General features: G+C 37.7%; 1 protein-coding gene across 7 annotated transcripts in view; it reads right to left on the reverse strand.

Moving 5' to 3' along the window:
* LOC126811175 (iron-sulfur clusters transporter ABCB7, mitochondrial) overlaps positions 1–26,740 on the reverse strand; it is a 267,797-nt gene that overhangs the window by 178,001 nt on the left and 63,056 nt on the right. For all 7 annotated transcript variants that reach the window (XM_050536721.2, XM_050536720.2, XM_050536723.2 and 4 more), the window contains exon 4: positions 10,205–10,391. In XM_050536721.2, coding sequence (XP_050392678.1) covers positions 10,205–10,391 — 187 coding nt within the window. The remainder of the gene's footprint in view (positions 1–10,204; positions 10,392–26,740) is intronic.

The raw sequence follows: 26,740 nt of genomic DNA on the forward strand, positions 1-26,740 counted from the left end.
TGTATAGTGAAAGACTACAAAGATTAGGTGGTGTCACAACTGAAAACCTCCATTCTATGTTATAAAATGATGTCAAGCACTTAAAGTGATACACAGCATCAATTGCGATCATGTCTCCTGCTGATAATTTTGCCAGCACCTTTGTGTCTTGGAGAATTTCTGACACGGGTCTGCATCACTGACAAGGGAGAACCACGCCGGAAAATCTGGATGAACTTTCTCGGCCAATGCAGGGATCAAACACCCGATCTCCAGGCTAGCGAGCCAGCGTCTTACCCACTTAGCCACGTGATCCCCCTGAACAGATGTAACTGTAGCACATGCCCGAGGAGCGGTTTAAGTCTTTTGGACATGGTAGGCGATTGACTAGATGGCCATCACTTGTTTCTGAAAAATAGAATGATACTGATACCTTGTTAAATGTATTTTCACTGAATATATCGCATTTATGAAGAAAGTGCATGCCCATTTCACATATCTGCCCCACTACAACTTTTTCAAAATGATCAAGGGTCATAACTCTGGCAGTAATAATCAATTGGCTTCTTCACCCCATTACTTTAAACACCGTGTATAAGATAAATTTAAAGTCAATCGGTTGATAACTTTGGTTTCGAGAATGTCTACAAGATTTTTCAAATTGATCAAGGGTCATAACTATGGCAGTAATTACCAGAAATAGTGAAAATCAATAGGATACTTCCTCTCATGACCTTGAACACTGTGCATAAATTTAAAGTCAATTGGATAATAACTTAGGTTGCTAGGGCATCCACAAGATTTTTTGAAGTGATCAAGGGCCATAACTCTGGCAGTAATTATCAGAAATCGCTGAAAATCAATAGGCTTCTTCGTCTCATGACCTTAAACACTGTGTATAACACTGTCATAACTATGGCAGTAATTATCAGAAATAGTGAAAATCATAGGATACTTCCTCTCATGACCTTGAACACTGTGCATAAATTTAAAGTCAATTGGATGATAACTTAGGTCGCTAGGGCATCCACAAGATTTTCCAAAGTGATCAAAGGGTCATAACTCTGTCATACCGGAAATCAACTGACTTCTTTGTCTCATGTCAATAAAAACTGTGTATAAGTTTAAAGTTAATCGGTTGATCACTTTGATCGCTAGAGCGTCCACAAGATTTTTTAAAGTAATTATCTGAAATCATTGAAAATCTACAGGCTTCGTTGTCTTATGACCTTAAACACTGTGTATTACTATAAGTCAGTTGGATATTAACTTTAACCTCTATAGAGTATACAAGCAATTGTGAACGATGGACGGACAGACAGGGGTGCTGACAGTATACATCCTCATTTCAATGTGAGAAACTTCATATAAATAGAAACATGTAACACATAATCAATGCATTTGATATTAATAAGTTAATATACAATATTAAATAGAATACAATATAAAAAAAAAACCATCTCTTTATCCAACGTTTCGTCCGTAAAAAATACTAACTTCTTGAAGGATGAAGAATTGTATACAAAATGGCTGGAAGTCTGTTATCACATCATAGCAAGTTATGACATCATGGTATCATAGACTTAGGTACTTAAAGGACAATATTGGTGTCAGTCATTATCACATATGTGATAGCACTGGTTAAACACGTTCCAAATATAATTTTAACACAGAGATCATTGTTACGATAGATGCGTAATAAAGGTTTCAACAATCGGAAGTGACGAACACAAAAGGAAAACCTGAGTTATCCTTCTGTATAACTGTCTGAAGTGCCGCATGATAACAGATACATTGGCGAATTTATGCTCACTAATAATTCCTTCGAAGACCAAATGAATAAAAACAAGGGAATGTACAGACTATTTCTAATTTTCTCGTGTTCTCGAATGATAACTATTGATAACTTTGGGCTGTAGACCATCCACAGAATATTTCAAAGTGATCAAGGACCATAATTCTAGCTGTAATTATCAGAAATCATTGAATATCAATAGCCTTCTTCGTCTCATGACCATGTATAAATTTAAAGTCAATCGTATATTAACCTATAGCCTCCAAAGCATCCATAAGCAATTGTGGACGGATGAGGTGACGATAATATACGACCACATTTCAATGTGAGCGTACAAAAATGAGATGAAATTTAGAAGGAAAATTATGCATAATTATGAATCATTTTGAAACCCCCTGGATTTACCTCATTTAAACAATTTGGTCAAACTGAATTAAGTCTATGCATCCAAATACTTTCTGCTGTGTTCAATTTTTTTGTGATTTTTATAAGGAATTTTTTCTACTATGGTATATACAAAATCATGACCAACTATAATGGAATGGAGGGGCAATGGCCAGGTCTTTGAAGCTTTATTAGGCTTTCAGACTTTTGTCTGAAAGACTATTGTATTTACTAAAATTATTATTAAGCTTTCATATTTCATATGAAAGCTTATTGTTTCTGTTAAGATTATTATTCTTATTATTAACAGATACCGATATGGGACCTAATTTTCTATTGGGAAACCATGTGGTGGCTACTTGATAAACTATTTTTGAAACTTCTGCGCAGACCGGAAGTGGCCGAATTTCGTGCGGTGCCAAAAAATTAAAAAACGGCCGTAGCTTCGTCAATTCTGTACCTATTTTCATACAAATGACATTTTCAGAAACCCTGAGTTTTTTGTCGGACGATAGCAGTTGAAAATTTCGAAATTTCGAAACTTCGTCGCTGACTTGTAGCGTTCGAAAAATGAAAAATTTTGTTTAACAGATAATTTTTGTTATTTTTCAAAATTTTCAAATTTGACCTACATTTTTGGATACCTGAAGACCATCCGATTCTAGAAATATAAGTTTCATTCTGAGTTATCGCCCTTTATTTTTCGATTTTTTTTTAATTTTCTGCCCATTTCCCAACCCTTATATTTTTGGGAAAGGATAAATCGATATTTCTGAAAGTCCTGGAACATAAAGCTATATGTCAAGCGTTTGAGGCAGTTCATGGATCGTAATGAAAGCTACAAGAACTTAGGTTTAAATGCTCGGAAATGCCAGGTGGTATGTTGGGGGAACGGTGGTTTACTGGTGAGTCAGGATCGTTCCATCGGCTGAGGAATAATTTATATCGTTTTGTAAACGCTGATATCATTATAATTCATGTTGGATCTAATGATATATTGAATGGCTTGAGGACTCCTGCAAGGGTAGCCTCGGATATTTTAGATTATGCCCAGCGTTTATTAGAAGATTTTCACCCGCAATTTGTGGTAATTAGCCAATTGTTGCCCAGATATGTAGAGCCGTGTCATAACTTTAATAGTAAAATTCGAGAGACAAATTTTATACTTGGTGCTCGGTGTTACTTTATAGGTTGGGTAATTCTACTAGATCTGTGTTGGGCTTGTTTTTCTGACCCGCATGGTCATTGGTTAGTCAAGACCTGCTGGGTCACATGTTAAACCAAACCAACTTGCATTGGTCACTTGTATTGTTAAATTAGACCTGCTTGGTCTCAAGTTGCACCCACAGGGTCACTTGTAATCCGACCTGCTTGGTCACTAGTTATTTTTAGACCTGCTTGGTCATTTGTTAGTTCTCACTTGCTTGGTCACTTGTTATTTAGACCTGCTTGGTCACTTATTCGTTAGACCTGCTTGGTCACTTGTTAATTTAGACCTACTTGGTCACTTGTTATTTTACACCTGCTTGGTCATTTTGCTATGTCATTCAATTTATTTTTCAGTTACATCATGTCTAAGAGAAGAAGGCCTGTTGATGTCCCCACGAGTGAGGAGGAAGACGACACAGCAACAGATGGTATGGCTGATAGTGCCTCAACACCAAAGAAAATAACTTGTATGACTTCGGCTGAGGACAGATTGTCTGACATTATCTTACAAAAGATGCTAGAGAGGGGCTTGGTAGTACCCCAACCCCCAACAACGCTTTCTGTAGGGCCTTCCTCCCCACCAGATGCCTCAGTTACTACAGCGTCAACATCGTCTGCACCGTTGCCAGTGCCCCAGGATGCTCCAGCACCAACACCTTCTATATTTGCAGTGAATGCAGCTGACATGTTTTTGACGAATTCAGATGTTACACAACCGCACCTTCCATATTGTGTCATGTATCAGACAAGATAAAAGCTGATATATGGGCCAATATTTTTATTGAATTTTCAATATTACTACCTGAGTCTGTGTTAACTCAGTTAGCACTGAATATTGTGGAGGGTGAGGACGAACCCGTGTTAAAGATTTCCTCGGCCCAAAAATCCAAAGCTTTGAATTTCGCCCAGTGGCAGAGGGCAGTTGCAATCTTTATGGATATTGTCATAAAAAAAGAACCCCAGACTGCCTCTGCCCTACTGAGCTACTCAGCGCTAATGACCGAGTTGGCCCAGACGTATGGTACCCAAAGTTTTAACTTTTATGATTCACAATTCCATCGTCTGCGACAATTGCATCCTTCGACAATTGCATCCTTCGCTGTGGGACCAAATAAATGCTGACATTTGGTTGCGGGCTACAACCTTGCATGGCTTGCAAGCTGCCAGGCCCATGGTACTCCAGGACAAAGGTGTTAAACGTTCGCCAGTAAGACAGGGGGTTTGCTGGGAATTTAACGGCCCAAGAGGCTGTAGACGGCACCACTGTATTTTTCCTCACATTTGTGGGAATTGTGGATACGACCATCCCCAATCACGCTGTTTTGCCCGGGGTTCACGAAATCTGGCAGAGTACACTCAGCTTAGACAGCAAATACGCCCCCAGTCTACCTCAGTATCAACTCGTATGTATATGCAACCAAGAATGACAGTGTCCCAAAGAACTCCCCAAGGTTTACCTCGAATGGCTGCTCAGGTAGCTCAACCGCCCACTTTGGCCCAGCCTGTCAAATCAACTCCACCCATGCCTGCTAACCTGGAGGTTGTTCCTCCTAAAACGTATTCATTTCGCAAAAACGGTCCAACCACCAGAAAGAGTACCAACTTCAGTACGTTATAACAGGCTTCGAAATTTATTGGCAGGATAAGATTCCCAAGAGACTGAATTCTTATGTCAGGGTTTTTCCCAAGGTTTCCGCCAGGGTTCTTAATCCATTTTGAAATGAACCGGCCACGGGTAGGCCTAACGGATAGTCGTCTTTTCAACAACAAACATGTTGGTTTATGCATACTCTATTCACGACAGTATTTGCATAATTCACTAATTGCATAACGTATTCGGGATAATAATAGCTGAAACTCTGAATAAACAAGACCTTTATAATTGCATACTTGTATTCATACATCGCTATAATATCGACATTTATAGTCATATTATTATTTCAGCAACTTGCATTGCATATTCCTACTTTAAATTATATTATTCGTCAGCACATGTTAATATATATAAAAATAACAAAGTATATAAATAACAAAGTAGCACAAATCAGTTTCCGTATACAGTCGGAACTCGGAAATAATCAAATATGCTGTACGTGCGAAAGGTCACGTGGCCAATTGTCGTGATTCGGTTTTGTTTTATTTTTAGTGTTACCAGTATACAATTGTCGGGATTTAATGCAGCAGGAATAGTTCGGATATCTGAGAGGATCTCTTTCTCAATTTCACTGGTTATTAAAGAAATAAATTCACCACAACAATTAAAATCACGACATAATTTTTTTGTCATTTCATGTACCTGCTGTTCTGTCAAATCGTTCAATTATTGTTCATATTTTTCGATGGCAATGTTTCTTTTTGCTATGAAATACGCATTTCGGATTAACGCCCAGTTTGAAATAATTTCTATAGATATGGGAATTAAACTCTTTGTTCTGCCATCGTCAGGTATAATCGTCAGATTGATATGGTCTTTTATTGCCGATAATTTGGTTGACCTTTATTGGACGTGGGAGGAACTCCGGCTTTTGGAATTTCCATTGACGACGGGCATGCTTGAAGTTCAAGGTCAATGCCACCATCACTATATTCAGTTAAATCTCATTTACGTTTCCTGGTGTCATTCTGCGAGGTGTTCGAGTACTTGGCATGATTACCTCAATTAAGTTGTTTATTTATGAAATAAACCGAAGGTATTCATTGTAATGATTGACTCTTTGATGGGTTTCTTAATCGACGAGTAATAATTAACTCTTTGTAATCGGCCTAAAGTAGATTGATTTATGATACCATAGTGGCCGGTTCATTGTTTTACCAATCGGCCTGATAATAAATTCATTGTAAATCGGCCGAAAGTAGATTGATTTGTGATACCTTAGTGGCCGGTTCATTGTTTTACCAATCGGCTAGATTAAAGATCAATCGGCTAAAGCCGACAAAAAACAGCCGATTAAGATCCCTGGTTTCCGCATCCCTTTCTCGGATGTTAGGTCTTTTAGTGTTTCAAGGAATCATTCATCCTGCACTAAGAACCTGGATATTTTAATTAAGAAAATAAATGATGAATTAACAGCAGGCAGAGTTATGGGCCCCTTTTTGAATCCACCTTTCAATAACTTACGGTGTTCACCGTTACGGGTTATTCCCAAGCAGGAAAAAGGAACATTCCGGTTAATTCATGATCTCTCATTCCCCCTAGGGAATTCCATTAATTCAGGCATAGCAGAAACATTTACTTTAGTCTCTTATGACTCCATTGATAACGTTGTTAAATTAGTTAAGAAAATGGGGAGGGGTGCGTTGATGGCAAAAGCTGATATCGAAAATGCATATCGCCTCCTTCCCATTCACCCTAATGACTATGAACTTTTAGGTTTTACAGTTCAAATTGGGGGGTCAATGTACTATTTTGCGGATATGTGCCTTCCGATGGGTTTAAGTATGAGCTGCCAAACATTTGAACGGTTTAGTTCAGCCTTACAATGGGGTATGGAGTCTCATTATGGGGGCCCACCTTAGCCACATGATAGATGATTGCTTTTTTATAGGCCCCAAAAATTCTACATTGTGCCTTGAATCCTTACAAAATTTCCTTAATGTCGCTAGCCATTTGGCAGTTCCCATTAAAGCATCTAAGACTGTGCTACCAACAAATAGAATTACCATTTATGGAATAGAGGTTGATTCTCATGATATGATTTTTCGTTTACCCGAAGACAAAGTGGTAAAAATTCGCCAGGCACTTCAAGATAGTTTAAATAGAAAAAAGGTGTCCTTAAAACAGCTTCAATGGTTGCTCAGTCTCTCCATCACGCCTTCCTATTACTAGCACTATTCTGGAACAGTTATTATCCGCAGTTCCAATTGTTATTTCCATAAGAACCCAAAAGATTTTGTTGAAAGCAATTTTCTCACTCGCTTTTGCTGGGTTTTTTCGTATGGGGGAATTAGTTTTCAAATCTGAGGGGAGTTCGCACAACGTTTTATTTTCGGCTAAACAGTTGTCCCATATGGAGATTTTGATGGAAAATTTCAAACACAAATCTGATCAAACGCCTCTCACACTCATTCTCCGCTGCCATTGCCATACTGTTAAATCGATATCTTGTGCAGCTTGCCTTGTATTAGCATACATGCGAAGTTGTCCTCATGCAGTTGCTCTGTTATTTCAATTTTCAAACAAGACAAAGTGGTAAAAATTCGCCAGGCACTTCAAGATAGTTTAAATAGAAAAAAGGTGTCCTTAAAACAGCTTCAATGGTTGCTCAGTCTCTCCATCACGCCTTCCTATTACTAGCACTATTCTGGAACAGTTATTATCCGCAGTTCCAATTGTTATTTCCATAAGAACCCAAAAGATTTTGTTGAAAGCAATTTTCTCACTCGCTTTTGCTGGGTTTTTTCGTATGGGGGAATTAGTTTTCAAATCTGAGGGGAGTTCGCACAACGTTTTATTTTCGGCTAAACAGTTGTCCCATATGGAGATTTTGATGGAAAATTTCAAACACAAATCTGATCAAACGCCTCTCACACTCATTCTCCGCTGCCATTGCCATACTGTTAAATCGATATCTTGTGCAGCTTGCCTTGTATTAGCATACATGCGAAGTTGTCCTCATGCAGTTGCTCTGTTATTTCAATTTTCAAACAATTCTCAGGTATCTTATGCTTTTGTCAATTCTCGACTTAACAGACTAATTGCCTTTTTGGGTCTTGACACAACCAGATTTAAGCTCCATTCCTTTCGGATAGGTGCCGCCACCTCAGCTTTCATGAAAGGTTATTCGGAAGATGTTATTAAGGTCATGGGGCGTTGGAAATTTAATGCCGTGCAGTCATATATTAGATTACCTAATTTACTTTTGTAAGAGTTCTCTTTAAATGTTAGGCTGGCTAAACGGGTAGGGTCTATGTCAAGCACAAAATTTGACTGGCTCTATCAAAAATTTAGAGTCTGTTACCTAGAGAAATTTACAAGCACAGGGTTTAGACTGGCTTTCTCTTCGCGTTTCTCTCTCAGTTGCACTTGGCCATTGTTGGTACTCATGTGGCTGATCCTCTTGTTTGTGGGATATCATTCCAGGGTTGGGACTTGTATAAATTGGTTTACATGTACATGTACTTTGGATTATTGTTTACCATTTTATTTGCATTGTTGTATATCATGTATTCAAATTGTATGTCATGGTAGTTAACGTAACAGTGTACAAACACCAGAAAATATCATTATTGTCAACCCAGTCAAATGTTGCATGCAGTTTAGCCATATCTTTGTTATTTTAATTTAGTGTTCCAATTCCATATCCGTTTGCATTCGAGTAGTGTTTTTGTACAGATTAATTGAGCATATATGTACGTCTTGTCTCCTATTATTTTATCCTCTATTTACCTTATACTAAGTTATACCGTGTCAATTATAATCCATTGCTTTTTAATATTTTTATGTAGCAGTTTGCAATGTTTAGTTTCACCTATTTAGCATATAGGTTGCATGTCTAGTCAGTTGTTTCTATCGATGTGTCATTTACCTTATACCATGTCCACCTTACAAGTACGATATTGCCATTTTTACATGCCGTCCATATTTGATTGTCGATTTCGTTGTATTATTATATATGGATCTTGTCTGATGTTTCTATCCTATGTTTCGTTTACCTTATAACATGTCAATCTTACGCTTTGTCATTTTTGCATGCCGTCCATCTTTGATTGTCGATTTTGTTGTATTATTATATTTGGATCTTGTCTGATGTTTCTACCTATGTTTCATTTACCTTATAACATGTCAATCTTACGATATTGTCATTTTTGCATGCCGTCCATCATTGATTGTTGATTTTGTTGTATTATTATCTAAGGATCTTGTCTGATGAATCATCCTGGAAACATGTTTGAAGTGAAAAGTAACTGTGTTCCATAAAATTGTGTCTAGTTAGCCTGTCAGTAATATTTTGTTAATTTTTTTCTGCCACTTATCAGAGTGAATCGCATGTAGGTACCCCAAAACATTATCGCCTAAACCAAATATTTATCGCCCGCTCAGCCAGCAACGTAACCATAATGCTTTTGCACGCAGTGTCTTGGTAGACAGCATGGCCACATGGTGTTTGTTTATATTTTTTAGGGGTTTTAAAAATGAGTTAGGGTTAGGGGTTAGGGTTGCGGACCCCCCCAATATATATTTCACGGCTACGCCTCTGCCTATGTTTCATTTACCTTATAACATGTCAATCTTACGATATCGTCATGTTTACATGCCGCCCATCTTTCATTTTTGTAATATTATCCTATGTAACCTAGATCTTGTCTGATTGTAAAAGTTATGTTACAATTATTTTGCTCATTGTTCATTACTTTTGTTGGTGTGATTTGTCTCTTGTTGGGCACGACAGCTCAATCGGGATGCCTTTAGAGCTGTGTCTGGCCGGTTAGATGGGTTTCGATTCAGCCCAACGATTATTTGATCCTCAGAAGCATGAGGTTCTTTGGGTAATTGCTTGATAGTTTTTAATAATCACATATATTTAATGCAATCGAATTATACTTAATTACTCTCAAAGCCTGTGCTTCAGTCATCATGTAATAAATTGACATTTTCACACCAACAATATTGTCTTTGTTATTTGTCTTAAGATTGTTTTCCTTTCATGGCACAGAGGACAAAAAATTTTCCATATGGCATATGGCTGTCTTCATTACCATATATTTCAGCATCGCAGCATATTTAATGCATTTTTTACTTTAATCACCAATTTGTACATTCTGGAACCTGAATTTTCACCCACCCCCCCCCCGTCTAATCCTAAATTACATTTCTATTCTATGTTTGTAATATATTACCTTGTGCCTCTATCAATAGCTTTGGATAAAGCTCCTGTTTGTCGTGAAAGATGAAAGTTTAGATCAAGTGAATGAAGATGAAGGAAAACGTTGTTAGCCACTCTTCTTATTGAACTCTGAGCTACTTTAGCAAACACAGCATTTCTTAATTCATTAAATCCTGAAGCTCCAGCTCTAGCTACACCATCTTCAAAATAAATAAGTAGACATGTAACTAATAACATACCCATAATAACATTGACAAGCATTCTGGAAAAAACAAAAATATCAAAGCAGAATGCTATAGAAAAAGTTCAGTTTTATCATTTACTAAGTTCACTGTTTAACGCATTTCAGAATTATTTATTTAGTAACAAATAAAATTGAAAATTTATTTATGAATTTACGCAATTATGACCAAGCATAATGACCAGTCAGTTTTAGATAGTATTTGAATTCTCATGGTTAATATAAATCAGGATAGAAGCTAATTAGTTAAGTATTTAATCCATTATTGTTTATTTATGTTAATGTCTCTAGTGATAATCCTGTATAGTATATGTTTTGATGTCAACACGTGAGCTTATCCAATTATAGTTAGAATATAGGCAAGTCATTAGGTCACCCGACTTAGTAGCAGCTACGTCGGTCATCCACTGTGCTGTAGGCATACATTGTATGTATTGAATTATTGCCATTTGTAAGATATAAGTTCCAGTAATTAAAAGATTGAAGAACCATTCCAGATTTATTAGTTATTGAAGAACCTAGCGGTTATACAATTACATAAATGAGCTAAACGAAATCATGTGACATGACATCGGGAGAAACTGACATCTTGTCATTGATTTCACTATGAATGACTTCCATATCGACGCTTATACCACCAGTTACTGTGGGAATACAAAGATTTCTAGTGAAAAAAAGCACCAGACAAAATCAGATAACACAAGATCGTTGGTAACAAGAGCTATACATGACTTGTAAATAGCAAACCCTTTGATATTTGATATGTTTTTATTCATTACAAAGAGAATAATTTCCATTAATTTTGTTGAAAAAGATGAAGTTCACGACCATGGATTAAACAGCAGATTGAATCCAAACATGAATCAACGAAAGCACGAAATACGCCCACACAGCAACTTTGTCTCAACTGCAGCTTATCCGAAAGGAAAATTTGAATGTTGAGCAAATTTGATAAGGATCTAGGATCCCAATCTGTTTCACAGAGATCTTCTAATGTCTCTGTAACAGATGACTGTTTCGACACGTGACGTCACATCACGCGGCGTCAATCATTGATTCAATAGTGCATGCATTGTTTACATAAGACGTTACTGATTCGGGCTAAATGGTGAATTTTACTTATTTTAATACCCATTTACACTAAATAGGAAATGATTTTTACCTACAAACAATTCAAACGTCTTTATTTATTTTTCTAATAAATGAAAAAAATGTTTTAGAATTTCATTTGACAGAAGAAAAAAAGTTAATATTTGTGGCTCATTAAGTCGCATCGATGTCATCCTTATAAGTGTTTGTAGCGGCTTAGCGAATATTCACTGCTGATCAGTGTGCTAGGATCCTCTGAGAAATCTAATCTCTACGATTCATCCTCTTTATGATAGGGTGTCCCACCATAAATAAATATCTCCAAATATCTTGACAATTACACCACAATATTTATATATATACCAAGCCTTAAATCAGTTTGGCGCATTTATAATCACTAAATAAACCGTCATGTTGTTCTTAATAAGCTATGACCATTTAACCATCCATAAATAATTAGTGTCGCTTAACCAGTCTACCGACCATTCTCCGACTGATTGACAGGCCTGGATAATCAAGACTACTTTTTTATGAAACATAACAGAAAGCTGGAACAAGAAATTGAATTTAGCAACATACGCTTTAGGCAACTCAACAATTGTTTTAAGAACCTTGTAAAAGTGAAATGAAACTAAAATTAAAGAATCCCCGCTCAACAGAATACACAACAGACTTGTAGAAGTAGAAGATTGTTTAATGGGTCGACGTTTCGGGTTCAATACCCTTTATCAAGATTAAATTATGATGATCCTGTGACGCCTTATATACAATAATGGTGATGACGTCACAGGATTTTAAAATTTATTTATGTACAGTATAAAGATTGTTAAAAAAAAGAAAGAAAGGATCATTAAATTTAATTGAAGTATAAGATTACATGTATGTACAAATTTGATTAAATTGTTAAAATGATTACAAAAAATTGTTTAAAATGATAAAAAAAAAGAGTTAATTACTAAGAATGTTTAAAGATTGATGATAATTATGGAGCGATTTAAAGTGAATAGTAGATAATGGTCTCCAGGATGGCTGAGGCGGTGGTTGTTTCATCTTCTTCTGTATTGATGGGATAAGTTGATACGTATAGTCTCGGTCATCCGGAACCTCCTAGTCTTCAAACATGCAGAGGAGGAATAAAAGACTAGAATACGCAGGGAGTTTGCTACGATCGGACTGAAGGTTGCGTGGTTAGCGGAGTATAGAGTTAAAAAGAGTAATTACATAGCTTGGTGGTTCAATTCTTTTGGATCGTGAAATCGGTGATAATGATGAGTGGTGGATCGTATTCAGGTTAAATAGAAGGGTTGTTGGTCACCTCTATGAAATATAGTTTCTGTGGTTAGAGGGCCACGGGAGAAAGATATACTAAGTAAAGATAAGGTAGTTGAGGCTTAAAGGCGAGGTTGTACGAAAAACAGTTTATCTAGAATCTAGCGTATAAAATGAATGCTGTAGAATTAGGGTGTTGATTAGGTTTAAGTAGATATTCCTCGATCTGGTACGTATTGGTGATATTTATTCTTCCTAGGGAGGAAAATAGGTTTTCTAAATAAAATCCAAGTGTGTGTTGATTTATCTTCCTTCCAATAATTGGTGAGGATTCTAGTTAGTACTTTTCAGAATTCTTGATGTGCGGCTTTCCAGAGTATAAGTTGTTTGGAGGGAAAAGTCGGAGTAAATTTATTCTGGCTTAATCCTTTAGGTAAAAAGCGATGCATAGATCTAAAAAGTAGATGTGTTGTTGGCATATAAAGAGACCAGTACGAATCTTGCGGTAAGTTTAGAGATACGGGATAGCGTTTACTGGAAGACGCTTGTTGTTGAAGTATGTGGCAGAGACAAATATATCTGGTTCATCAGCAGTTTTTCTCTTTTTGTTGAGGTTGTCCATTGGCAATTCTAATGAAGAGGAAGGCGGCTAAAAAAGCTCGAGAGTTCCTAGAAGAGTGGATCTAAAAAAGATGCGCGCCGTGCCTGGATAAAGTAAACTGGAAACAGGAAAAGGGTACGGCAACACTCCCTTAGAGAGTAATTAAAGCTGAACAGACTGATACATCTGCGTGGAGACTGGATCAAAAGATGATACCGGTGGGGCGGAGTAGTAAAATAAAATAAAATAAAAACTACTGCTAGTATCACGTTCTTGCCTAAGCCAAGTGTTTCAGAGATATTATTTGTACTAAACCAAAAATAAAACGAACATAATTTCTAAAGCTACTGTAATAACCAAAAGCTACCGTAAAAGTAAAATGAAACTACTGCTAGTATCATGTTCTTGCCGAAGCCGAGTGATTCAGAGATATTATTTGTAATAAACCAAAAGATGCCACTCCTAACAGTATAGTTAATGATAAAGCAATTGAAAAAATAAAACGAAAGACTGCGGATTATGAATATCGATTAGGACTGATCGATGACTCAAATGCTTCAAGCCAAATATAAACAAAACAACAGTGAGGCTGATGTCCCGAAAATAAATAGATCGACACTTTAATTAATTGCACATATTTATCTTTCTCAAAAGTATCAAGCAATCAAAATGATTATCTACGATCAAAATCAACTCAGGTTTTGAAGTACCTGGTAGTGAAACTATACACTGAGTTTCATTGCTTTCCATCTTATCTTATTCCAAAGCATCGTCCAATGAAATTGCTTAGCTTTAGCGGGAATATTAATCATTGAACTTAGTCAAGACATTCACCTAATGAACTATACCTCAATTAAAAGCAGAGTTGTTAATGTTATGTTCCAAGTCTTGACCAATCAAATTGCTTATCGCTACTTAGTCTAAACAGAAAATTCTCATCATCAAAATTAGTCAATGTATTGATAAAATGAATCTATACTCAGAGTTTCATCACTCTCACCCAATTAGAACCAAAGTTATGGTGTTTCATAGTCTCAACCAAGCAAATTGCTTATCTCTGCTTAGCCATAGTGGAAAATGTGCATGAACGAACTATGTCAAGGCATTCACATAATAGTCACCTCCACAAATTTTGAACATTCTACCTCAATTAGAAGAAGAGTAATTGTGTTCCAAAGTCTCGACCAATCAGACTGAAGTGTCTACTTCTGGATCAAACCTTGTTAAGGTATTGATGTAATAAAACTATACATGAAGTTTCACCACTATCACTCAATTAGAATCAAAGTTGTCGAGTTCCAATCCAAGTCTTGACTAATCAAATTGCTTATCGATTTGCTTACCCAGAGTCAAAAATGCTCTCATAATAGTCAAACTTAGTCAAGGTATTGACGTGATGAAACTATACACCAAGTTTCATCAATCTCACTTAATTAGAACCAAAGTTATTGTGTCCCAAAGCATCAACCAATCAAAATGCTTATCTCTGCTTACCCTAAGCAGAAAAGGCTTATCTTTGAACTCCATCAAGGCATACACCAAGTTTGAACATTCTACCTCAATTCGAAGGAGAGTCATTGTGTTCCGAAGTCTCGACCAATCAAATTACTTATCGCTCCGCTTACTGGTGCCAAGTTACCCTTGAACCCATGTCATTTCCGGTGCCACTTTACCATTCCATTTATACATTTGTTACCATATTAATAAACTTACCGCTAAGTTAGCTGACTTTCTAATGGGAAATTAAAATGCAAAAAAATTTGAAAAGTGATCCTGACAAAATTGGTTATTTCTCGACAAGAGAAGATGCTAGAAGTAATTTTTGGATATCTATATGATCGTATTGATAAAATCTATATGTCCATTGGAATCAAATATCACATCATTCAGTCAGCAGACGGCTGTCTTTTGTGACGGTCTACATTTTCTCATTTGCTTCTTTGTATTCAGTATTGTTTGCTTATTGCTCTGTTTTTGTAATGGGTGGAACATTTACCCTACTGTGTTCAATATGCCTCGATTCTTTTGAATACTAAAACATTTCTTAATTGACTTAGAGCATTTAGTTTTAGACTACCTGTTTTTTTTTTATACATTTCACCTATGTGGTTATAATTACTTGTGTAGTTACTACAATATGCTTACATTCGTTCGTTCGTTCTTGGTCTTTAACGTATGCTTCCACATAAGTGATATCGCAGACAAGACATAGGAGAGCCGAAGCTGATTCCTGTTTTTTAGAATATGATTTTGCAATCTTTCCTTTTGGCCTTAGGCCATGGATTTGGTTTAGTGGGAAGTTCTTCCCTTTATTTAATATAAAACATATCGATTGGTAGATGATTACGTCTGCTTCTGGATTGGTAGATGTCATCGTTTTAGTGTTTAGGTGGAGGCCCGTCTTATCGTGGCCTCCCCTTACTCCACTATCCCACTCTCTGGGTTTGGTATCAGTTTTATTTGCGGAATAGTGTTTAGGTGCCGAGTTCGTCTGACCGTAACTCCCCCTTACTCCACTATCCTGCTAGTTTGGTAGATGTCATCTTTGTGGGGTTTGTGTTTAGGTGCCAGGCCCGTCTTATCATGACCTCCCCTTACTCCACTATCCCATTCTGTAGGTTTGGTGTCTGTTTTTGGTGGAATAGTGTTTAGATGGCGAGTCCGTCTGATCGTGACTCCCCCTTACTCCACTATCCTGCCAGTTTGGTATAAATCCCCTATGTAGTTTAGTGTTTAGATGCCTGGCCCGTCTAACCGTGACCCCCTCTTACTTCACTATTCTACTTAGTCCAACTGTGTCCATAAGGGCGTGGATTTGTTCGTAGATTTGCAGTTTCAGATCTGGTCTCCGGAAGAGTAGGTTCTTAGTGTTGAATGGTATGTTGTTGGTCTCCATTGTTCTCACTAGTTCCCTTCTCTCCTCCTCGTATACCTCGCAGTCTACCAGGACATGGTTGGTGGTACATTCTTCTCCGCACTCACAGATGATGACTTGGTGTTTGTAGTCTCGCAGCCGCTCTTTCACCCTTAGCTTCGATATAAGTCTACAAATATCTCTTCTAGGGTGATTGAGTGTTGTCTTTGTGTAGATCTTGTCATCCAGCCGGAATCTGTATGTGTCAAGTTCAACGAGATTTAATTCCCAGATTGAATTGACCTGTCTTTTGACCATACTGTAGATTTCCGTGGTGCTGTAGTCAATGGTGCGGAGTGGTGCAGTGTCCTTGAGACCTTCATTGGCGAGTCGATCTGCCTCCTCGTTTCCTCTTATGTTGACATGTGATGGAATCCACACGAGTTCTACTTTGCTTCCCTTCTCTATAACCCTCTGGTACAGCTGCCTGATTTCCAAAATGACTTCTGGTCTCGAGTCCGAGTTGTCATTTTGGATTGAAATCAGACTGCTCAGAGAGTCGCTTGGAATGACGAACTTACTAGTCTTTTGATGGGAAATCCATGATATAGCGTCACGAATGGCCACAAGCTCTGCAGTGTACACCGAACAGTTATTGGGCAGTTTCCTGCTTATTCCCTGTTTCCCGTTTGGCAGGTATATTCCAAACGAGCTGGTGCCCTTTTCAGGATTGCGTGAGCCATCCGTGTACACATGGTCCCAGTCATCAGACGGCCAGTTGTCTTCCAGGTGTTCTAGAGAGAAAGCACGTGCAGCAGTGGGGTTGTTTTTCTTGTCAATTTTCTGTAGTAGATCTAGATTAACCGGCAGTGTAGGGAGCGTCCAAGGGGCGATCGCTGGGGGGTCGTGTTCATTTATCACGAGCTCCCCCAGTTGCAGTTCCTTGATTGTTTCCCTGATACCCTGGCCGAAGCTTTTCTTTCTAGGATCTCTTACATATCTTGTCTTTTGTAGACTGACAAAAGTAGGGGATCTTTGCCCAGTTGCGAGATCTTGGCCCAATACCTTGTCGCTAGTTCTTTTCTTCTTAGGGATAGGGGCAACTCCCCGGCTTCCTGTAGTATTGCCTCTCTCCTAGTCCCAAGCCCTACGCCGATTACAATACACAGAGCTTTGTATTGGATGGTGTCAAGCTTACTTAAGAGTTTTGGCGCACAGTTCATGAAGGCCAAAGAGCCGTAGTCTAATACAGAGCGTATTAGAGCACGATACACCATCATTAATGTAACTCTATTGGCACCCCATGTGCTGCCCGTTATTTTCCTCATTAAGTTTAGGATTTTGGTGCATCTATCTACAGTCTCGTCGATGTGCGGTTTCCAGGTCAGCCTTCGGTCAAAGATTACACCAAGGAACTTGGTTTGGTCTTTAAACTCGATGGTTTTCCCGTTCATACACAGAGTCATTCTTTTTATCCCTCTATCCCTGCTTACAAGCATGCCGACTGTTTTCTTCTCCGAGACTTTGAATCCCCAATCGTTTGCCCATGCCATGAATTTGTCTAAGGCCTTCTGCATGTTCTTTTGTAGTTCACAGAAGTTCCCCCCTTTCCTCCATATGGTACTGTCATCAGCAAATTTAGCTAACTCAGATTTGGCGTCGAGGTAGGAAGATTTCTGTATGTCGTTGATCATGATATTGAAGAGAATCGGACTGATAACCGACCCCTGAGGCGTGCCATTTTTTAATGTTTGCACGGCACTCAGGAATCTGCCTACATTCACCTGTATCCTTCTATTGCTCAGAAAGCTTTTGATCCACCGAAACATTATGCCCGTTATACCAATACGTCCTAACTTGAAGAGCAGCCCGTCTAGCCAGACTAAATCGAAAGCCTTAGTTAAATCTACGAACACGACACATAACAGGTTCCCAGAACCCGCTTTGATTTTCGTTGATCAGTTGGTTGCTCTCCAGATAGAACTGTAGTCGTATGTTAACCATTGTTTCCAAGGTTTTGCACAGTGTGGATGTCAAACTTACTGGTCGATAGGACTCTGTCTTTGTTCTCTCTTTACCTGGTTTTGGAAGAGGGATGACGTTGGCTTTCCGCCATTCTTTAGGTACCTCTCCTGCCAGCCAGGATGTGCTGAAGAAGTTTAGTAGTATTCTTTTGGCATTTCTAGGCAGATGTTTGAGCATCGAGTACTTTACTTTGTCCTCACCAGCTGCACTATCCTTCTTGAGGGAAAGAGCCTTATTTAACTCCTCCTCAGAGAAAGGTAGATTGATTGGTTTAGCCCCTTCATTAGGTTCAATTTCTAATGAAGGGTGCTGTGAGTAAAAGATTTCCTTTCTCTTCAGGAACTCTGGTGATTGGTTTTCGTCCCTGCTTGCGTCAGCGAAAGCTTTTGCAAGTAGATCTGCCTTTTCATTGCCGTTGGTAACGTACTCATCTCCATTCTTTAGGTTTGGTATGTTGAATGATCTGCGCTTCCCGTTCATGGCGTTTAGCTTCTTCCAGACGGCACCTGTTTGCGTGTTTTGATTCAACGCATTACAGAATGTCATCCAGTGTTCGCTTTGTGCCTTCCGGATGGTGTCTCTTGCGGCGTATTTCAACTTCAGGTAGTTTTGGTGATTGACTGCATTGTAGTGGCGTTTCCGAAGGTTTAGTGCCTTCTTTCTTTCGTTAACCGCCTTCTGACATTCTGGTGACCACCAAGGTTTTTTAATCCTTGATTGCCCTCCAGAAGTCTTGGGAATGGAGTCGTCTGCGGCTCCTATAATAGCACTCGTGATGTTGGCTGCGTACACGTCGATGTTGGCATCGATGATGTCTTCTTCTTTCCACCCAAGGCAGCCTACACGGAAGTTAGCCCAATCAGCCTCTTTTATTTTCCAATTGGGTTTCCCGTTATAGACTTCCCTGGTTGTTTCACATTGGATGCAGAGTTCTATCAGTAGATGGTCGCTGCCAAGTGTTTCATCTTCGTGTACTTGCCAGTCGCAGCGGTTTGCCATACCAAGCGTACAGAGCGTGAGATCCAGGTGTGAAGGTGGGGCATTTCCTCCAACAAAAGTAGGGCTCTCGTCATTCAGTACGCATAGGTCGTTCTCTTCTATTATTGAGCATTGATTGTCATTCCTCGGTGACCCCCACAGGACGTGTTTTGCGTTGAAATCCCCGCAAAACACAAATTCGCTCTGAGGAAGCTGGTCGAGAAGTGACTGGAAGTCAACTGGTTTTCTCGTAACATCTGGGGGTACATAGACATTCACTATTGTCAATTTTGAATTATTGCTCAATGTGATGGCTATGCCCATTGCTTCTAGAGGGTCCTCTACGTCAAGCTTAACAGAAATATAATTTAAGTTATCACTGACGTAGATGGCAAGACCGCCGCCACGTGTCGTGCTGCCCGGTCTGTCCCTTCTCTGACAAGTGTATCCGGGCAATTGGATGTCGTTCTTGGTTGGTAGTAGCTTGGTTTCTTGGAGGCATATTACATCTTTCGGGTTGCGGGTGATGTATTTTCTCAGCTCAGCACATCTGGGAGCCAGTCCATTAACGTTTAGTTGTAGAACTTTTACCTGGTCCGCCATGATGACTGTCCGGATGGATGCCTCTCTGTCTTGTCTATTTATTGGTCAATTGGCGTTTCACATTCCATAGGAGGTACCTCATTAGTGTTCGTCTTTGGTATTAAAACAGGCAAGCAACTGGGCATATCACCAGTGCTGTAGTGACGAACATGAGATATTCTTCTACGGAGTGCGAGATTTGCCGTTTGATCGCCTTTTGTGGTTTCTTCGTCTTCTTCTCTTGATCTTTTTTTTACCGTGTTGATTGAATTAATCATGACACACAGGACATCGGCGTTGACCATGTGTGTCTTTATTTTGCCCAGTAGACTTGCCATCTTGCTAGTTTGGTCCTCATTGGACACGGCCACCCTGAGGAACTCGATCATGAAGTTCATGAAGCCACTTTCCGTTTTAAATTTAGGAATGAAGTGTTCTTCATGAATCTTCGTTTTCAGTTCCTCTTCTTTCTTCTTGGATGGATTTGTCTTCTGTTTGACCTCTACAGGTTTGGTAGATGTTTTCTTCTCTTTCTTCTTCTTGTCTTTACCTTTAGGGGTGGGGGTTGCATCGGACGTCGAGAGAGTCGGTGCTGGAGCTTGTTTTGGTTCCACCACCGGTTCTCTGACTACTTTTGCTTCTCTCTCCTTGTTCTTTACTTGCTGGGTTGCCTCCTTAAAGGTAAGTTTATATTTGCTTTGCAGACGTAGCACTGCTTTGGTCGCTTGTATTCTTGGGCATTGCGGGGAGTTGGCTGCGTGGCTGCCCTTGCGGTTTGAGCAGTTAATTTTGCTACCCACCCTACACTCAGCCACCACGTGTTCTCCTCCGCATTGGGCGCATACGGTTTTTCCCTTACAGTACTTTACCGTATGTCCTAGTTTCTGGCAGTTGGCGCACTGCCTCACCCTCTGAACATAGGGGTGGGTACGGCGGTTGAGGTACACGATTTTAAGGGCCTCAGGTGCGGTACCTTTCTTGAAGGATAGGGCGACGCTTCCCTGATCCTTCCCCTGGGCCACATTAAACCGATATACCTCGGTAGCATGGTACCCCCTCTCTGTAAGATCTTTCAGAATTTCCTCCCCGGTATGTTCGGCCGGTATCCCATGAACAACCACCTTATCAATAGACAAGGCGATCGGTTCGGACACCGTCACGGTCATACCGAGAAGTAGGTTCTGGGCCAGCGCTAGGTGCATGTCAGACCTACTTTTTAGGGCAAGTCTAACATGTCCCGGCACTGTGATCTTTATGTTGGGTATGTTGATAATACCCCACTTACTCTTCAATTCCTTCCCCACGGCCGTAAGTTTGGCTCCTTGGAAGGACTTACCTTCCAGTGACCTCACAAGTACGACGTGGGTCTGTTCTTCTCTCCTTTTTGTCGCAGGAAAGAATTTTGGTGCAGGGCTGCTTTTAAAAGCGTCAGCCATTGACATGGGTGAGCTAGCCTCTGTCGCCATCGTTCTTATGCTGCCGAAAAGTAAAATCGAAAACAAAAGGAGTGACTGAACAGTGTTGGTTAAGGATGTATTCTGTCGTTAATTAATGACGTAAGCTGACATAAGAAGCGCTAGTCAATCAGTGTAATTAATACTAATTAACTATGGGTTCCTATTGCTTGTATGGGTGTACTTAACAGTTATCAGGCTTATTAGCTATAGAAATAAATTAGCTTGTTATTGTTTTAAGAAGCTTGTGACGAGTTCAATCAGTTGATTGGCTTGTACACTGAGCTTCTTTGTTAGTAGATGATAGAAAGAAAAGTGTAATGATTAAATAGATACAGAATAGAGAAAAATAGAAATAATTAAATAAATAAATAAAGATAGGAAGGTGGTATATAGAGTTGAAAAAAGGGGCAAAGAGAAGAAGTAACAAAAAAAATAGATTAGATTAGGAGTGGAGAAATATGAAATAGAAGGAAAATTTAAGAAAATTAGCTTATATCTAATATATAGAAATAAGGTAAAAATAATATCCTAACACTATCCTAATAATAAAGCACTGGGGAAGGAAGTAAGGAAAAGAAAATAAAGTAAATTAAAGAAAATAAAGTAAAATAAAATAAGATAAATTAAGAATGCAAAATATAAAGAAAATAAACCTTATACCTTGTGAAGGTATAAAAATAAAAACAAAGACAAACTTAAATCTATTTTTGGACTAGATGATCTTTGTAGTATCTAGTGGTCTTTCTGGGTTTGAGAAGTCTTTTTGGAGTCTTAGCTAGGCTACTTTATCTGAGATAAATTTAGTCGATAGCTTTGGAGCTCTGGTCTATGAGGTGATATCGTAATAGGTGATAGTGTGATCAATGATACTTACATTCATATTTCTTGTAACATATAGCAGATCATGACTCATGCTGGAATTACACAATGGCTTTCTCTGGGTTTTATTAGGGTTTCACACTGCTTAGCTTGTGTGAAACACTATTGTTTTTGTTAAAAGACAATTTTTGTTATTTTTCAAAATTTTTGTTATTTTTCAAAATTTTCAAATTTGACCTACATTTTTGGATACCTGAAGACCATCCGATTCCAGAAATATATAATTTTCATTCTGAGTTATCACCCTTTATTTTTCGATTTTTTTCGAATTTTCTGCCCATTGCCCAACCCTTATATTTTTGGGAAAAAATAAATCAATAGTTCTGAAAGTCCTGGAACATAAAGCTATATAGTCAGACCGCTGCATAAAGCAATTTCAACAACGATCCGAAAACCGGAAGTAGTCGAAATAATGATAGATATTTCGAAAAAAAGGCAAAAAATGGGTGTTTTGGGGAAAAACTCGATTTTTCCGTCCATTACCAATGGATTAAACGAATTAAGCTTTCGTTGAGTGGCCCGAGGAATGGACTGTCGAATGATGCCCAATTTATACGGTTACTATGACCAAGCAGCAAAATATGACAAGCTGAAAATCAAGTATTTTCTGATTTTGAGCGTTTTTGGACGCCTTTATCTCAAAAACTTAACCTACAATTTTTTTAAACTTTCTCTATCGAGAGTCCTTTAGTTAGTCTTGTGCATGAAAACATCCAAGAAGTCTTTGAAATGTCTGGAATAGGATAAAAAAGGGACTGAAAATCGAAAAAAGTAAAAAAATCGTGAAATTTTGGAAAATGCTATATTATTTTATTATTTAATCAGATTTTTACGAAAAGGTTACACATTCAGATAGCTGACCTCATTACGGTTCTAACGATGTTTAATATGTATTGAGTTATTGAAATTTAATTTTCGAGATTTTGACATTTTTGAATTTTTGGCACTTTTGAACATAGGATTTCTCAGGGCCATTTTATCTCATCAGATAATGTAATATATCATTACAGAGCCCTGTGGCTATCTAATTGCCCAAATTGGTTATTAAAACTACCCCGACAATAATCTCCATACCGGACGTATTCAAAAAATGAAGAAAAAGGTTTAAAAAAATTAGCGCTCGTGCGAAAAACTTGATTTCTCCATCAGATCTTAGCGGACCAAAAGAACTAAAATGTCGCTGGATATCCCCATTAATGGACTATCATATGACATCTGAATGATACGATTTAGATGGCTAGAAAATAAATTATGGTACGCCAAAAATCTAGTATTTTCCGTTTTGGAGCATTTTGAGAGGCCTTTTTCTCAAACATAACTACGTTTTTTTTAAACTTTTTTTCCTCAGAGTCCTATGGGTGGACTATGGCGTGAGTCCAAAAATAAAAGCATTGAAATAACATAAGTTGTCCAAAAAGAGTCTCAATCTTGGAAAAAAGTTGAAAAATCCTCAAATTACTGAAAATGCTCTTCTATTATTCTTTGTTTTGAAAACAGCTCAATGGGTGTTTCTAAAACTTCTGGTACAGAAAGTTAACTATCCAAACAACATGTTAAAACTATCCCGACAATGATCCAAAAACCGGAAGTAGTCGAAAAAATATCCGATATTTTGAAAAAAAAACAACTTAAAAAGTAAAAAATGGTGATCTTGCGAAAAAAGTGATTACAACGCCATATTTCAACGAATCAAAACAACTAAAGTTTCATTGGATTGCCCGAACAATGGGCGATCTTATGACATCTCAATGGTAAAAAATCGCTGGTTACGTAATATATTATGAGATGCTGAAAATCTAGTATTTTCCTTTTTGGAGCCTATTCAGACGCTTTTATCTCGAAAATTACTCTTATTTCCTTTCTTAAACTTCTGTTACTTAGAGTCCTAACGCTGGTCTGGGGTGTGAATCCAAATTTAAAAGCCTCAATATAGTATAAATAGTCCAAAAGGGCCACAATATTTTAAAAAAGTCGAAAAATCGTTATATCTGTAAATCTGCTTTTAGTGGTATAAGGGAGATAAAACTGTCCAATGGATCTTCCTGAAACTTCTGGTACAGGAAGTTAAGTTCCCATACCACTTGTTAAATCTATCCCGATAATGATCCGTAAACAGGAAGTAGTCATAAAAATATTTGATATTAAAAAAAAAACCCAGTAAAAATCGGTGCTCTTGCAAAAATCGTGATTTCACCGTCGGGTGTGAACGGATCAAAACACCTAAAGTATCGTATGGTAGCTCGATGAATGGGCTATTGTATGACACACTTCCTGTCTGATTCCTGAAAGCCGGTTCAGTGCTGCTTGCAGGTCTAGTTCTTCTTATTATTATTCTTCTTTTGTTTTTAGTAGATCTCAGCAACTGCTTGTCGGATCGTTACGATTTCTTCGGTTTTACTGGAAAAGAGGTTGTGACTTAGAGGATAAAGCTATTTTGAACGTTCTGCGACAATGCGAAATGTCCGAAATCACCGAAGCTATCGTTTTTAGAAATAATGCAGTAATTTTAACAATAATCATTGGATTTTAACTTTCAATACATTTTGGCATAGCCGGAGAAAGGGCACATAGCTACGCTACTTTTGATTTTCGGCAAATCTTCGCAGATATTAGGCGCCAAATTTCGAAAATTTAAATTTTTACAAAAAACTTTTTTATTTATGAATATTTTTTTTGTCGTGTTTTACACAAAATTAATGAGTCAACTGACTTGAGCAAAAATCTGATTTTTTTTTTGTCTCAGTAATTTTCCTTGGCCGCCATTGGCTAATTCATTTTTTCAGTCCTAGATTAATTATTTTTTGTTCGATTTGTATAAAAATAAGTTCATATGCTCCGTTGTCTCAATTGCCATTTTTTTTGTTACCGATAGAGTTATCTGTCAGCACCGGAAGTGGCGTAATTTTACCAAAAACTACAATTTTGACAGTTAGGTACCACTTTTCGAAAGCAAATATTATTTTTTTCAAATCTGGTATAACTGAAAGGGAGCGCCCTTTAAAGCCGCACAAAATGTTGGGCCCAGTTTTTTTAATTTCGATTCCGTTTTCGGGCTATATCGATTAAAAGGTGAAAAAAGGTGTAAAATTAAGCTATTTACAACCCATCCAGCGTTTTCATATTTTAAAATATTACTTCGTAACTTTCATAAACTCGTAGCAATAATCTATACGGAGAGAATGTATGTGAAAATTAATTTGTAATATGCGCAGTTGCCGAGAAATGGTCAATTTTGCATGAGTCACTCTTTACGCTATTGTACATGTAAAAGAGTCAATTATTATTGGATTTTCATAAAAGTGAAATCATTTGATGCATAATGTCAATTGTGACTAGTTCAACTCAATTTAACATTTTCAATGTCAACGGAAATGACGAAATTTGGACAAAAACTGTATTTATAGCCGTCGAAACAAATAATTTATTCAAATGAGTCGTATTTGTTGTTTGTTTAAGATTTTGATATGTGATTTTAATTAACTAAAAGCATGGACCCATATGATCATATAGATATCACAAAATGGTTTCTAACTTGTTCAGTTGCGGAGAAATAGGCAATTTTCAACAGGTCACTTTTCAAGGTTTTTTGTCCATAAAAGTGTCAATTATTATTCGATTTTCATGAAATTTTAACTGTGGGATACCTAATGCCATTTACGATTTCATACAAGTAATTTAAGATTTTCATTATCACCAGAAGTAACGTCATTTTGGCAAAAACTGTATTTTTAGCCTTCAAAACAGATACTTTATTCAAATGAGCCTGATTTGTAATGTTTTTACAATTATGATATTTGATTCCAATCAACAAATAGATTGAACCCATACGATCATACAGATACCAGAAAATGGTTTCTAACTTGTACGGTTGCAGAGAAATTACGATTTTCTACAAGTCACTTTTCAAGGTTTTTGGTCTATAAAAGTGGCAATTATTATTCGATTTACACCAAATTTTCACAATGTGATGCCTTATGCCATTTCTGATTTCATAAAACTAATTGAACATTTTCATTATCACCGGAAGTACTGTACAATTACATGTAACAAATGTATAAAAAGAATTGATATTGCTGGATTTGGTTGATTCGGCGTCCATTTTATTTGATGTGTGCAATGCTTATGTGGAAACCTGTTTAATGGTTTCATTGGTACCGAAAGTGACATGTTTAGGGTAACGTGGCACCGGTGAAACCCGTCATTACTGCATCGCAGTTCTAGTTTTTCTTCTTATTATTATTATTAGGCTTTCAGACTTTGTCTGAAAGACTATTGTTTTTACTAAAATTATTATTATTATTATTATTTTCCGCGGGAGCCTATTTCTCCATGATCTACAACAGATATCGATCTGGAACCAAATTTTCTATCGGAAAACCATGTGGTGACTACTTGATAAAACAATTTTGAAACTTCTGTGCATACCGGAAGTAACCGAATTTTGTACTTTTTTCCGGAATTGAAAATCGCAAGTGGTTTCGTCAATTCTTTACCTATTTTCAAACAAATGACATTTTCGGAAACCCCGAATTTTTTCCGAGATAATGGCTATCTCACATTTTTCAATTTCGAAC

This window comes from Patella vulgata, chromosome 2, assembly GCF_932274485.2.
Source record: "Patella vulgata chromosome 2, xgPatVulg1.2, whole genome shotgun sequence".
Taxonomy (NCBI): domain Eukaryota; kingdom Metazoa; phylum Mollusca; class Gastropoda; family Patellidae; genus Patella; species Patella vulgata.